The sequence below is a fragment of the Balaenoptera borealis genome, assembly GCF_965194805.1.
Source record: "Balaenoptera borealis genome assembly, chromosome: 19".
Classification (NCBI taxonomy): domain Eukaryota; kingdom Metazoa; phylum Chordata; class Mammalia; order Artiodactyla; family Balaenopteridae; genus Balaenoptera; species Balaenoptera borealis.
Genome location: NC_138878.1, coordinates 4,368,120 through 4,383,137, shown reverse-complemented (window position 1 = coordinate 4,383,137; position 15,018 = coordinate 4,368,120). Strand labels below are relative to the sequence as shown.

General features: G+C 54.3%; 1 protein-coding gene across 4 annotated transcripts; it reads left to right on the top strand.

Moving 5' to 3' along the window:
- Positions 1-1,461: 1,461 nt before the first annotated feature.
- On the top strand, positions 1,462-14,225 carry KLHL36 (kelch like family member 36). Of its 4 annotated transcripts, XM_082368534.1 has the most exons (6): positions 1,482-1,596; positions 2,734-2,877; positions 4,079-4,157; positions 8,639-9,712; positions 11,266-11,423; positions 13,506-14,225. In XM_082368534.1, exons 3-6 carry the CDS (start codon positions 4,095-4,097, stop codon positions 14,059-14,061), a joined length of 1,851 nt encoding a protein of 616 aa, XP_082224660.1. In that variant the 5' UTR covers positions 1,482-1,596; positions 2,734-2,877; positions 4,079-4,094; the 3' UTR covers positions 14,062-14,225. The 4 variants fall into 4 exon arrangements, with proteins under 4 accessions (XP_082224659.1, XP_082224660.1, XP_082224662.1 ...); XM_082368533.1 differs by lacking the exon at positions 2,734-2,877 and having other exon boundaries at positions 1,462-1,596; XM_082368536.1 differs by lacking the exons at positions 1,482-1,596; positions 2,734-2,877 and adding an exon at positions 7,028-7,143 and having other exon boundaries at positions 4,088-4,157.
- The last annotated feature ends 793 nt before the right edge of the window (positions 14,226-15,018 follow it).

Below are 15,018 nucleotides of genomic sequence, written 5' to 3'. Positions count from 1 at the left end.
TACCATATATATTTTTTTTTTTTAAGAAGAGCCAGTTGCCCTTTTTTTTTTTTTTTTTTTTATGGCTGTGTTGGGTCTTACGCTTCTGTGCGAGGGCTTTCCCTAGTTACGGCAAGTGGGGGCCACCCTTCATCGCGGTGCGCGGGCCTCTCACCATCGCGGCCTCTCCCGTTGCGGAGCACAAGCTCCAGACGCACAGGCTCAGTAATTGTGGCGCACGGACCTGGTTGCTCCGTGGCATGTGGGATCTTCCCAGACCAGGGCTCGAACCCATGTCCCCTGCATTGGCAGGCACACTCTCAACCACTGCGCCACCTGGGAAGCCCCCCATACCATATATATATTATATATATATATATATATATATATATATATATTTTTTTTTTTTTTTTTTTTTGTCTCTGGCGGCGCCGCGCGGCTTGTAGGATCTTAGTTCCTTGACCAGGGATTGAACCCAGGCCACAGCAGTGAAAACGCCATGTCCTAACCACTGGACCGCCAGGGAAATCCCATATTCACCCTTTTGAATTGTACATTTCAATGGTTTTTTTGTATATTCAGAGTTGCGCAATCATCAATACCACCTAATTTCAGAACATTTTTATCACTCTCCCCCCTCAAAATCTCTTAACAGCCACCCACCCCATTTCCCCCCAACTGGTTAGCCCTGGGTAACCACTAATCTTTCTGTCTCTATGGACTTGCCAGTCCTGGACACTTCATATAAATGGACTCATACAATATGTGTCCTTCTGTGTCTGACTTCTTTCACTTAGCATAATGTTTTCAAGGTTTATCCAGGCTGTAGCATCAGTTTGACAAGGATAGATCCGTGATGGTTAAACTCATTCATTCCTCGAAAATTTATTGAGCGGCTACTAGGTGCCAGCCCTGGGGGCCCAGCCAGGAATAAAACCGACAGTAAACCCTGCCCTGGAGGGTTTCTAGTGGGGGAGAGAGACAATAAGTCAAATGAACAAGGAAATGATTTAGAAGATTAGACGGTGGTAAAAGCTAAGTGAAGCGGAAAGCTGGAAACGGGGTGAGGAGAGAGGGATGGTGACTTTAATCACGGGGTCAGCGAAGGCCTCACCGTAGGGTGAACGCAGAGGCCGACCGAGCTAAGGCTGGAAGGAGGTGAAGGTGCAAAGGTGCCACCGCGATGGCCCCTCCCAGCACTCCGGTCCCCCCCAGGCCCAGGACCATGCCTGTCCCTCCACGCCGTGTCCCCGCGCCTAAGACGGCGGGCGACACCCAGTAGGCATTTCGCGGTGCGTGACTGTGAGTGGCCCGCCTGGGCCGCAAGCGAGTCCGGCGGCCAGGGGGACAGAGGGGCGAGGACACCGCGCTCCCCGCGCCCCCCGCGCAGGCCCCGCCCGCCTGGGACAGGCCCCGCCCCCGCGCCGCCAGAGCCCACCCCCTCCCGGCCGCCGCCATTGGCCGCGCGCGCCTCCGCCCTCGGCCTCGCACTTCCTGGCGGAGCCATGGCCGCGCACCAGGCCGGCCCACGGGCTCCGACGCCCGGGCCCCGCCGCCCCGCCCGCCCGGCCCCGCCGCTCGGGATCCCCGCGTCGCGCCCGTAGCGCGCCCTCCCAGGTGGGCCTCCGCGCGCGCCCCCTTCCTGCCCGGGCCGAGAGCCGCGCGCCGTCCGGGGGCCGGGGCGGGGGGCGGGCCTGCCTCGGGAGGGTCCCCGACCCCGCGAGCTGCGACCCGGTTCCGCCCCCGGGATCTCTTTGTGCTCGGGGGGCGGGGGGAGGATCGCGGGGCCGGGGGCGAGCGGAGGGGCCGCCGCGGGGCCGGTGTGGGGGGTGGAGAGGGGGCCGCCGACCCCGCAGGTGAGACAGGTGCGGCCTGTGCGGCCGGCCCGCGCGGCCCAGGTGAGTGACTGTCCTCGCGTCCCGCCGCGGGCGCCAGCCCCGGGCGCAATCCAGCTCCGCCTCCTCTCAGCCGGCTCGAGCCCGCCCGGGCGGCCGTTGTGCCGGCGGTTCCGCCAGGGGGTGCTGGGTCCGAGCGAGCGACGGCGGCGTTCCCGGAGACCCTGCCGGCGAGACCCGGGACGGGTGGGTGCCGGCGGGCGTCCGCGTCCACCTCCACGACGCTGTTTCCCCGAGCGCTGCGGTCGGGCACGTTTAGGGTCGAAACCCGGGGAAGGAGCCGGGAGAGGAGGCTCCCAGGGACCCTCCCGTCCGGACGCGGCCTCGGTTCCCGTGTTTACTAAAAGACCTTTTACGCCTCACTGGGGATCGCCACCGTCCCTGCGTGTGGCCTTGACCCCTCACCTGCTTGCAGAAAGCACAGGAGGCAGCTGATACCCACACTCCTGTAGCAATGAGCCCCAAACCACTTGCCCGCAGACAAAAGGGAGCCTCCACAAGGGGATACTCTCTCTAGAAATCTTGGCCTAGAAAAGAAAGCTCTTAGCACTGAAGGCAGACCTGAGCCCTGGCTGGCTGCCTGCGGTGGTGCAGACTGTCTGCTGTGTGACCTTGGGCGGGGCCGCACGGCCACCTGAGCCTCGGTGTCAGAAACGATGGTGGCACCTGTCTCAGAGGGTGAAGGTGAAACAAGGAAGTCAGGGGTGAGCGTTAGGATGGATGCTGGTGTCTTCTTCCCTCTCTGAGCCCCCCAGCATCCTAGGAGCAGACAGAAAGGACAGGGGTGGGGACAGCTGGTCTTTGTCACAAAGTTGCTGGTTTGTCGAGAGAAATCTAGTTGTCCCTTCCTTCTCCCCAGGGAGCTGGCAGGATGGACGGTGCCTGGATTCGTCCCCCCACCCAACGTGGGAGCGCTGGAGCCCCCTCTGTGTGTCCCTGATTATCTTGACACAGAGCTGACTCCTTGTCACATTGTTCTTTATTAGCAAAGGCTGTGTGTTCAGTAGGTAACAAATAGACTCTTTTCAACTCTGCTAGCAGGGGGAAGAATTCTTCCTTAAACCCTCAGTCCCAGTATGTGACTTGTGCCCATATTCCTAGCTTAATCCTTCCTCTGTGTGCCCCCCATCCTCCGAGGTCCCCCAAAGCCCGGCTCTGTGCTGTTAGTGGGTTGCTTGACTTTTCAAAGCTGGAAGAAACCTTAACATCCCCTGATACACCAGCCCGGTCCATGGATTCAACCATGAAGTCTACAGAGGTTAACTTGCTTGTTCAAGTTTATCCTGCATGTTCCAGCTGGGGCATGGGCTCCCCCCTGCAGAGGTTTCCTGCCTGTGGGCATTTTTTTAACGGTCAAGTGAAATAGCCCAGGGATTGAGAGCAGGAAAGCCTCCTTAGGTCTGCTTCTTCCTGTGTGTGACGCTGGGCAAGTTACTTCCCCTCACTGCCATCAGCTTCTTCCTTTATAAACTGAGGATAATAATAGTGCTGGCCTGGTGGGCTTGTTGTGGGGATTAAATCAGTGAGACACAGAAAACACTTAAGACAGTGCCTGTGTCTAGAACGTAGTTTACACTTCGTAGTCGTCACTGCATCATATCCTTAACTTCATGAAATTTTAGAAGTATGAGCTTCTTAACGATTAGGCCACATTCAACCAGGCATCCCAGGGAAGGGCCCATGTCTGTCCAGTTTTGAAGCTGGACAGACTCAGGTTTGATTCCCAGCCATTCACTAGCTTTGTGACCTTGAGCTCAATATCCTCATCGATAAAATGGGTTAAGTGACATCAGCCCGGCCAAATAGTTGTGGGAGTTTAATGAGATAGCACATGTCAACTTGGTTCCAGGGTCATAGTCTGGGTTCTGAAATGGAAACTGTTGTCATTATAATCTTGATCTCTCGAAAAGGCCTAATTCAGCTCAAGCATCCAAAGGTAGGTACTTGTAGGAGGTGGGCTAAAAGACATGATGTTGTCGGATTTTAGGTGAAAAAGGGACACTTATTAAATGTTCTATCTGATTCTAACCCTCTGATTTTTTCAGCTCAGAGTAAGGGAGTTCTTTGTAGTACAGTTTTTTCTCCCTCTTCCCTCCACGTGACTGTTTTGCTCTTGCTGTCACTGATACCTGCCAGCAGAGCCTGCGATTCATGAATGACCTCGAGTTATTACTACACGCTCAGAAGTCCTGTTCTTGTCGTAGGGCTGCGATCTTGTTTATGATGGAGGGAAGCCGGCAGACGCGAGTGTCTCGGCCGTACAAGATCAGCGAATCCTCAAAGGTCTGTGAATGGGTCGCTCACCACCTGTGCAAATTGCCAAAGAAGCGTGAGATTTTTCTAATGAGCTCATTCTTATTGCACAGACTGATTTTCTGTTCTTGGTGTTGGTGTTAATCTCCTTAACAATGACTAGAGGTGGCACAGTCAAGGAGTGGAAAAATCATAAAATCAGAGCAGGGGTTGGGGGGTGCGAGGGATGTTAGAAACACAACTTGACTCGTTTATCCCACACCTGGCATCTACAGGACACGGTGGATGCCATGGGATTTCTGTTTCCACTTGGGGCTCAAAAACTCCAAGACTGTGTCCATGGAGAAGCCAGCCCCCAACCTTGTAGTGGGGACAACACTTTGTATACCTGGATGTTAAGGGCCCAGAGTCTTCCCCGGTCGTGACTTTCTGAGACCCTAGGAGCCAGTGAGGGTGGGTTCCCCACGGCGGGGCTACCTACCTGTGGCGCACTGACTACATCAGACTCACCCTGGGAGACGGGGAGGGGGCAGGTGTCTCATGAGAAGTGCATATGCCCAGCCCCACCGCAGACCTGCTAAATTAAAATCTCAGAGCAGGACCTGCAAATCTGTACCTTTAGCAAACCCTCAGGTGACTTGGAGCGGCCCCTTTCCCTACAGCTGCTGTAGATAAGGTTTGGGGGACCAGTTGGCGAGACAGTCCCAATTTACACCTGTCTCTTTATGAATATTAATAACACCCTTTTCTTTCTTTAGTTTTTATTTTTTATTTATTTTTTCGGCCACACCGCAGCTTGTGGGATCTTAGTTCCCCGACCAGGCATTGAACCCTGGCCCTCGGCAGTGAAAGCGCGGAGTGCTAACCGCTGGACCGCCAGGGAATTCTTTAAAAGTGTCCTTTTTTGAAGATTAAATGTCATGTTTACCTTAGATCGTGCCTTCTCCATGGGGCTGATATTGTTCACAAGGAGATGAAATGGGTTCTTGGGGGTCTAGAAAGAATTTTACTATTTTAAAGTAGAAAGCTATACATATAATACACGCACAGATATATAGAATATATATTATGTGTTAAAATGACATGGCGAGCTATTAGGAAAAAAATATCTTAAAAGCAGACTGGAAAAAAGATGAAGAAATACCGTTTTAGATAAAGGGAGTTGGGAGCAGCCTATAGATAAGAGGAGAAGAAGGGGGAGCGAGGTTCGACAGATGTGTAAAGAAGAAAAACGGGGTGTAATTTTCAGGGGAGGTTGGTCCTCCTGAGAAATGCTCTCCTATTTCCATTTGAGTTGACTGAGAAGGCTCTTGCCAAAGCCCGGCTTTATCTGCTGCGAAACCCCAGAAGGGTCTTGCTGCTGACTCAAAGGGGCTTTGTCTGGGAGCTTGGCTGCGGAGACAGCGTAGCTTTCTAAGTTCTACAGCGCTAGAAATCTTTGTCCCTTCAAGCCAGATTCTGAGCTTGTCTGTCTCTGAATTGAAGCTTTTAGGAGTAGGCTTCTCTATCCCTTGGTTCGTTGTATTTATGTTCCTAACTCTTTATATTTAAAAAGTGCCCAAATCATAATGTACCCTTGATTTTCTAGACATTCAACACACCCAGTTAAAGAACATTACCAAACCCCTCCAGCCCCTACAATCAAGACGGCCACTCGCCCAGCTTCCAGCCCTGCAGTTTTGCCTGCCCTTGAACTTATATAAATGGGGTCAGGGGTGGGTCCCCTGGGTGCCCGGCTCCTTACTCTCGTCACCCTGCTTTTGAGGTTCACCCTGATTGCTGCATGTGGTGGTAGATCGTGCCCTTCTCAGAGCAGTGGAGTCTTCCATTGCGTAGCTGCCGCTGTTCATTTATCTGCTCTAAAACGTGTTGATCCATTTTGATGCCGAATTCTTTTTTACTTTTTAATTATTTATTTATTTATTTATTTATTTATTTAATTTATATATTTGGCCATGACGCGCAGCTTGCAGGATCTTAGCTCCCCGACCGGGGATCGAACCCGTGCCCCGTGTAGCAGAATCACGGAGTCCTAACCACTGGACCGCCAGGGAGTTCCCCGAGTTCTTTTTTAATATAAGATACCCCATACCTGCTGCTTTCTGCCCAGTGTTAGATGCTGAGTTTCTTCACCTGATTAAGGTGCTAAAGTAAGAAACAAAGGAATGAACAGGGTTAATACCACTGGAGAATGTTGCAGATCGGAGTTTCTAAATTATATGAAATGTTGCAACTCAGTTACTGATGCCAGTTTAATGTTGGGAAGTCACGTTGGTCTGTTTTTAGTTCTGGTCTCTGCTGCTGTACTAAATAACCAGAAACGGGCTGTAGTCAAGACCCAGGTAAAGAATTAAACGTGCCTACTTAGCCTGGAGACCCAGCGGTAGAAACAGTGGCCGCCGTCTCCCCTGCCCTGGCTCACCGCAGCAGGTGCCTCCCCTGGCAGCTGCCGTCTGGGGCTCTCCCCGGTCCCTGCCCCTCCCCAGGGCTGTTTCCCTTTTCACTCCGTAGCCTGGGGGCGTGTGCCCCTGTTTAAGCGGGGTAATTCCAGCACCCTCACCAGCTTGGAAACAACCAGGAGCCCGGGGTGGGCTGACAGCCCACCTGATGCCCCTCACTTGCTTCTCTAGGACACTAGCCTTCACTATTACTCGGTAGCTTTCCGCTGTAGTGCCTTTTTCATTTCCTTCCTTCAGTCCGCACCCAAGAGGGGCCCCAAGCCAATATGTGTTGAAGCCCAGACCAGGCCAGCCTGGCTCTCTCTCTGAATAACCAGAATAGATGGAGATATCTGTGTATGGACCTACAAGAAACCATCCTGTAATGTAAGGTAGGAGAGCCTGGCTCTGTAAACTTGGAAGGGAAGGAAGCTTTAGGGAGCGTCTGTTTGGTACCCTCAGAATGTGAGGACGTTGCCCGAGACTGTTGCAGAGACAGAGCGATTGATGTGGGAATTGGCCGGATGGGGAAGAACCACGGGAAATAAAGTACCCCAATTACTAGTGCATCGGAGGCGGTAAGGAGCAGATTTGGAAGGGAAGAAAAAACCACGCCCCTGCCGTAGGACACATGTTGAGAAGTAACCCAGAAGGACCTGTGCACCGGTCACGCAGCTGCTCACACCTGCTGAGCCCTCACCCACGTGTCTTCCTTTCCACCACCGCTTCCCCTCGGGCTTAACGCCCATCCCGCCCCTTTCCCCAATCGTCCCTGAATCGCCCTGCTACCTGGTTGATATTTCTGAATGGTCTGTTTTGCCATATGTTGAATTTTCTTGTTGTTTTTATAGGGAATAAATAAAGCAGTGTGAAATATCCTAATTAGTTCTTCCAGGGTTTAGAAACCGTTGTCTGGGTCTGATTTTTCTTTGTATCCTCAAAAGCCCAGGGTAGGCAGATAACAGTCAAGCCATGTCCACCAACCTGAATTTATTGAATTAATCCCTATTAACTATTCATATTAACTGATTCGTTAATTCCAGTGTAGCATGGTGATTAAAGGTTTGGGCTCTGGCATCAGACCTAGGTTCAAATGCCAGCCCTGCCCTTCAGTCCCTGTGGGACTTCGGGCACGTTTCTTAGTCTCCCTGAACCTCCCTTTTCCTCATCTGGAATAAGGGGGTTATAACTGACGTTCCGTTGGAGGGTTCCTGTGACGCTCAAGTGAGAGAGTGCAGGCGAGTGCACAGTGCGGCCTGCGGCACGTGCAGCTCCCGGGAAGAGACAGCGTTCCTGCAATTTACATACGTTTTCTGGCAATGACTGTTGAAGCCGTGTTTCTGAAAGTAAGATTCCCCAGAGCACGTTAGTCTGGATATATTGCAGAGTCTCTGGGACCCTCTACCTCCCCGGACTGGTCTCTGTAGCATAACTGTCGGCACCGCGATCCCGTGGGAACTGACGGTCACGGCAGCTGACTTTGCTCCCGCTCTCCTCGGGCCAGCTCTGTGCCATGTTCTGTCTCATGACCCCTGCCCCGCACCAAACCTGGGTGAGACCAGGAGCCGAGGTTCAGAGGCTGCTCGTGACCCACCCAGATCACACAGCTGCAGAGCAGTGGAGCTGGGGTTCCACCAGCTTCTGTCCGACTTGAGAGGCTACACCCCAGGCAACTTCACCCTCCCGATAGGACAGCGTTTTCGAACCTATGTGCCATGACCCACACACACTAAGAAGGAGAGAGAGACAGAGAAGGAGGGAAGGAAGGAAACTTTGGGGAATTCTGTTTACAAAGAAGGAGGAGAGAGGGAAAACGAAACAAAGGGAAAATGAAAGATTGAGTTAAAATTTTTATTTGTAAAGAAGGGAAGAAAGGAAATGTACAAATACACATGCACATGTACAGGGAAACACCCTGATTTTCTGCGACGTGCTCTGACACCTTGTTTCCTGTTCTCTCTCATTCCACTGTATGTCAGTGCTGGTCGCATAGCGCTAGCTGGGCCCCTGCGGTGTGGGGGCGGGTCGGCGGCCCCCTCCCCTCCTGACACGCGCTCTCCACCGCCACCGCAGGTGTACCGCTGGGCCGAGCACTCAAGCACAGTGCTGCAGCGGCTGAACGAGCAGCGCCTGTGCGGCCTCTTCTGCGACGTGGTCCTGGTGGCCGACGAGCAGCGCGTGCCAGCCCACCGCAACCTGCTGGCCGTGTGCAGCGACTACTTCAACTCCATGTTCACCCTCGGCATGCGCGAGGCCTTCCAGAAGGAGGTGGAGCTGATCGGCGCCTCCTACATCGGGCTCAAGGCCGTGGTGGACTTCCTGTACGGCGGGGAGCTGGTGCTGGACGGTGGCAACATCGACTACGTCCTAGAGACGGCCCACCTGCTGCAGATCTGGACGGCGGTGGACTTCTGCTGCGAGTACCTGGAGCAGGAGGTGAGCGAGGAAAACTACCTGTACCTGCAGGAGCTGGCCTCCATCTACAGCCTCAGGCGGCTGGACGCCTTCATCGACGGCTTCATCCTCGGCCGCTTCGGCACGCTGTCCTTCACGCCCGACTTCCTGCAGAACGTCTCCCTGCAGAAGCTGTGCGCCTACCTGGGCAGCAGCAAGGTGCAGCGGGAGTGCGAGCACGACCTGCTGCAGGCCGCCCTGCAGTGGCTGACGCAGCAGCCCGAGCGCGAGGCCCACGCCTACCAGGTGCTGGAGAACATCCACTTCCCGCTCATCCCCAAGAACGACCTGCTGCACCGCGTCAAGCCGGCCGTGTGCTCACTGCTGCCCCGCGAGGCCAACTGCGAGGGCTTCATCGAGGAGGCTGTGCGCTACCACAACAGCCTGGCGGCCCAGCCGGTCATGCAGACCAAGCGCACGGCCCTCCGCACCACCCAGGCGTGCCTGCTGTTTGTGGGCGGCGAGGTCTCCGAGCGGTGTCTGGAGCTCAGCGACGACACCTGCTACCTGGACGCCCAGAGCGAGCAGTGGGTCAAGGAGACGCCCCTGCCGGCCCGGCGGAGCCACCACTGCGTTGCCGTGCTGGGGGGGTTCATCTTCATCGCTGGCGGCAGCTTCTCGCGGGACAACGGAGGGGATGCGGCATCCAATCTTCTTTATAGGTATGACCCCCGCTGTAAACAGTGGATCAAGGTGAGATTAAAGCCAGATTATTTCTTTACTCTTGAGGACTTTTGATCTCCTTATCCTTAGCCTTGACTGCCCCCCACCCCCTTCTCTCGGGCCTTGACCACCACCCTGCTTCTGAACGAGGTGTGACGATAAAGTGGCAAGCCACATCATTTCCCCCCCCCCACCCCCGGCTGGGGGCGGTGAGGGCTGACCGGCCGCCTTCTACAGGGACGGTCAGTGTCCAGAACATCGCCGTGCAGTAGAACTCCCTTCACCGACAGAACCGTTTTTCATCTGCACCATCCGATACGGTAGCCACCAGCCACGTGTGGCAGTTGAGCGCTTGGAATGTGGCCCGTGGGACTGAAGAACTGAGTTTTCCGTTTTATTTCATTTTCACTAATTTACATCTGAGTGTAAATGGCCACAGGAGGCTAGTGGCTACCATATTGGATGACACCGGTCTGGAAGATTGACCCATAGTTCTGACAACCTCCCCGTGTCTCGGAGTCTCCACCGAGCTCCTCTTTGGGACAGGCTTGGAGCTGGCCCAGGAGGCCACGAAGGCTCACACCTGGTAGGAGTCGTGGCCCTTTGGCAGGTGTGGCAGCTGATTCCAGGACAGGCCTGTGTCTTGACGTCAGACCCAGGTTCGCACCCCAACTTGGCTAAATCGTAACTAGGGGTTTCAGACCGGTTCCTTGCCCGCTCCAAATTTCAGCTTCTCCCTCTGGAAACGGGTGGGGGGATGCTGACCTTCCAGGGTCGGTGGTTGTAGCTCACGTTGATTGGCACACGTGCTCCTTTCCTCCCAAGAACCAGATGGCCACCCGTGAAAGTCTGTCTCAATCTTTATACTCAGACCTCAGTCTTCTTACTTAACTCGGTGCTTTTCTGAGCTCAAGGCTCAGAAGGCACTTGGATGACCTTTTGATTTTATTCTCAAAATTCTAAAACCAAGGTGTAAGTCTTGCACTTGCACTAGACGGAGGCTTCCAGCTTTGAAGCCCGTCCTCCAAACCTTCATAGCGGTGGCAGCCTGACATGGTCTCCTGCGGGACCGTGTTCATTCGTGTGTTCTGCTTGGATGATTTAAAAAAGAAAGAAAAAAAAGAAATTTGGGCCTTCCATTGCTAATTTTCTGTGGAGCACCACTTTCTGCCCATCAACACGAACGACAATCAGCATTAATTTTTAAAATATCTGATTGTGGGGGGGTGAGGGGAAAGATGAACTTTTATTTCAGGAAAGCCCTACATCAGCAGTTCTGACCTGTGTGTGCTGCGGAATTCCAGTCCACGGGGTCGGCCACGTGGCCAGACAGGTGTGGGGAAGTGAATTCTCCATCCACCTCTTGGGGATTCACGAGGTCTCGAGGGTCCTGTGGGCTCTGAGAAATCCCGCCTGCAGAGCCCCCCGTTCTTCAAGTTTGGCTCCCTTCCCCAGGCTCATGTGGCCACCACCTCACCTTCCGGGGCTGTGACTTCCATGGAGCGTGTTTGGGGATGCGGTGCTGGATGTTGACGCTGACCCGAGTTTGGGGAAGGGAAGGTACAGGTGTCTCGCCTCCGCAGGTGGCCTCCATGAACCAGCGCCGCGTGGATTTCTACTTGGCCTCCATCGAAGACATGCTGGTGGCCGTCGGCGGCCGGAATGAGAATGGAGCTCTCTCGTCAGTAGAGACCTACAGTCCCAAGACGGACTCCTGGTCCTATGTGGCCGGCTTGCCAAGGTGATTGGGGTTTTGTGGCAGACCCTACAGACGTGGAGGCTTTGGGGTTACAGTTGAGCCCACCTCCCTTTCTGGATATTTTGGCCTTCCCATTCCAGGAAGAATCTCCTGGCTTGTAAATAACAGCGTGGGGAGCAGAGGGCATGGTTGTCAGGGTGCCTGTTCTGGGCCGTCGGAGTGCAAGTGTCAGCTCTGCCACTGAGACAAACATCCCTCTGTTTCTGAATCTCTTCATTTCCTGAGTTTCGGGGAAATGAGTGCTGAGTTCAGAGAGTGAGAGGTTTACTAAAAATCCCTCTGACTTTGGGCAGGAGGAGTACAGAGGGTGAGGGTTCTCTACCCTCCATCTGACTCCAGCCAGTGTCTTCACCCCACACTCTCTCATTTTCCTCATCTGTAAAGGGGATGTGATGTCAGTACCACCCTGTCAGGGTGTCCATTCCCTGCATTTGTTAACGTCACAGGCTTAGCAGAGGTGCCTGCCATTTATTTGAGCAGCTCCCTGTAGTAGAAGCTGCACGGCTCCTCCAGTTCCCGCCCCTACCCCCAACCCCACAGTAACTACCACCTTCAGGTAAAGGTTCCAAGAAGCCGATGAAGTAGCACCTGGACACCTGTGGATAAGATGATTGGACGATCATGATAGTAGCTGTTGATCACCACGTGCCAGCCTGGGCCGTGTGCTTGATGTGATGAGTCCCTTGATATCCACAGTGATCCAGTGGGGTGGGTAATAACCCACGTAATTGATTACCCAAACCCGAATGACCGTGAACGGAGAGGTCAACCGTATAAATCCTGACCCTGTCCTAGGCAAACCAAGACCTGTGTTCTCCCGGGTTCAGGTCTCGTGTACCATCCCACTTTACAGATGGAGAAGTGAGGCTTAATTACATAAGAATATCTGCCACTGTCACTTTCTCTAGGCCAGCCGGGGTGGTTTGTCTACCTTAAGTGCGACAACAACCCTATCGTTATTTTTTTCTAAGTGGACCATCCATGTCCAGAGTTGGAATAAACATAATCCAGGATGTTGCCGTCATTAGGGCATGCATGCCCCACATTTGTTCCATTTGTTTACTCATACCTTTTTTCACTCATTGACTGACTTGTATAATGAGACCTCCACGAACCCACAGCCCAGCCCAAGAGCCGAAGACGTTGAACGGTAGCCCACCTGCCTGGGACCCATTTGCCCCGTGTGCTCTTCTCCCATCCACTTGCTTCCCGCCTCCAGCTAAGGAATCACCGTCCTGAATGTCGTGACGCCATTCCCTTTTTATTCCACCTTTGTGTGCACTTTTTTTGCTGTTGGTATTTTCTTTTTTGTCTTTATATAGATCTCATTTTTTAGAGCGATTTCAGGTGTAGAGAAAATTGAGCAGAAAGTACAGAGGTTCCCAAGCGCACCCAGCTTCCCCCGTTGCAGTAACTGGTACATTATTTCCAGCTAATGCACCAGAGTCGATACATTAGCATTAACTAAGCTCTCTAGTTTACATTAGGCTGCCTGTCTGGGTTGTGCGTTCTGCGGGTTTTGACACGTGTATGATGATGTGTGTCCGTGATTACAGTGTCGTACAGAATAGTCCCAGTGCCCGAAGAATCCCTCGCACGCCATCTTTTCACCCCTCCCTGCTTCCCCTGAACCGCTGGCAGCCACTGACATTTTCTGTCCCTTTAGGGCTGACTTTTCCAGACTGTCGTGTAATTGGAGCTGCACTTCGTTGCAGGCCCTGCTTGGTGTGTGATGGGGCCAGGGCCACACGTGCACCTCAGTAGCGTAGCGTTTCTAGCCATAACAAGACAGATGCAGTCTTGTGATGACCACTTCTCAGCTGGGCAGAGAGAGGGCAGAGCTGGGATTCTGGCCCAGGCCGGTCTGGCTGCAGAGCTGCCCGTGTGTCACCTGCCCTTCTCCGTCTGTCACCCCCTCCCACCCTCACCACCCCCTCAGAGGGCAGCTTGTCCCCATTTTGCCGAGGAGAAGACCGGGTCCCCGGCTCACAGAGGCCCAGCCCGTGCAGCACTGAGCTGCCCCTCTGTCTCTGTCGGTCCGTCCATCCATCTGTCTCTCCACAGGTTCACGTACGGCCACGCGGGCACCATCTACAAAGACTTCGTGTACATCTCGGGGGGCCACGACTACCAGATCGGCCCCTACCGCAAGAACCTGCTGTGCTACGACCACCGGACAGACGTGTGGGAAGAACGGCGGCCCATGACCACGGCGCGCGGCTGGCACAGCATGTGCAGCCTGGGGGACAGCATCTACTCCATCGGTGGCAGCGACGACAGCCTCGAGTCCATGGAGCGCTTCGACGTGCTGGGCGTGGAGGCCTACAGCCCGCAGTGCAACCAGTGGACCCGCGTGGCACCGCTGCTGCACGCCAACAGCGAGTCGGGGGTGGCCGTGTGGGAGGGCCGCATCTACATCCTGGGCGGCTACAGCTGGGAGAACACGGCCTTCTCCAAGACGGTGCAGGTGTACGACCGCGAGCAGGACAAGTGGAGCAAGGGCACCGACCTGCCCAAGGCCATCGCCGGCGTGTCCGCCTGCGTGTGTGCCCTGAAGCCGCGGCTGGAGGACAAGAAGAAGAAGGGCAAGGGCAAGAGGCCCCAGGACCGCGGCCAGTGACCCCGCCGCCGCCGCCACCGCCGCCTGCAGCGCGTCAGGAGACCAGCAGCCACTCGGTAGAATCCCGGAACCATTAGCAACGACTTAGCAGCTTTTTTTACTTTTATGATTCTTGGTATTTCTATGATATCACAGTAACCGATTAAATATTCTGTCTGACTTGACATATTATCTTGCTTGAATAATTAAAGCGGGGCCCAGGCAGGAGCGACCCCTGTGTCTGTGCCAGGGCTGCTCCCACGTTGCGAACCCCCATGGGTGACTCCCCCGACCGTCCCCCAGAGAGCAGCCAGGGCAGGGGTGATGCAGAAATTTTCCTAGCGAAACGAAGGGGTGCGGTGGGGCGTTGCAGATTCCCTAGTCCACGCCTCCCCAAACCTGGCTGAGCTTTGAAGAAAACAGGTTCCTGAGCCCTGCCTCAGAATTAATCGAGTCTGCAACTACCAGGAGTGGTGTAGCGGAGCCTAGAAACTCCTTTAGCCGGTCCCTGGAATGACTGAGCGTCGGCCACGTTCGGAAATCACTGGCAAGGGCATTTTTACAGGTGGGGCACAGAGACCCATAGAGGATGCCCGCGTGACCGGGAGTCACCAGCTCGCCGGCAGTCAGGCGAGCCGTGGGACTTCCCAGCAGGGAGGGCTCCCCGCCGGGATTTCTTGCTCGGGTGACTGCTGCTTCTAAATAACCCTGTTTCTCCTGGTTGGTCATCTTCCCGAACTCTAAAAGGGTATAGATAATCAAGGAAGAAAGGTAAAAAAGGGCACCTTATTCTGTGATTTGTGCTCTCGTCTTTTTACTGTTTCTTTTTTCTGGAACCCGCTGTTTCTCAGATTACTGATGTACTGAGCCCCACAGATCTCCATTTATCACTCAGGAAAGAAAAAGGGAGCCCGCAGAATGTGCCATTGTTTTCTGTGACTCCAGCTCTGAGAAGCCACAGGAAGCTCCCACACGAGT

What these genes read in the sequence shown, in the direction of transcription:
- KLHL36 (XM_082368533.1), top strand. Translation starts at nt 4,095, where the DNA reads ATGATGGAGGGAAGCCGGCAGACGCGAGTGTCTCGGCCGTACAAGATC. An exon ending in AGATCAGCGAATCCTCAAAG is followed by an intron (nt 4,158 to 8,638) that starts GTCTGTGAATGG and finishes CCGCCACCGCAG; the next exon opens with GTGTACCGCTGGGCCGAGCA. An exon ending in GCTGTAAACAGTGGATCAAG is followed by an intron (nt 9,713 to 11,265) that starts GTGAGATTAAAG and finishes TCGCCTCCGCAG; the next exon opens with GTGGCCTCCATGAACCAGCG.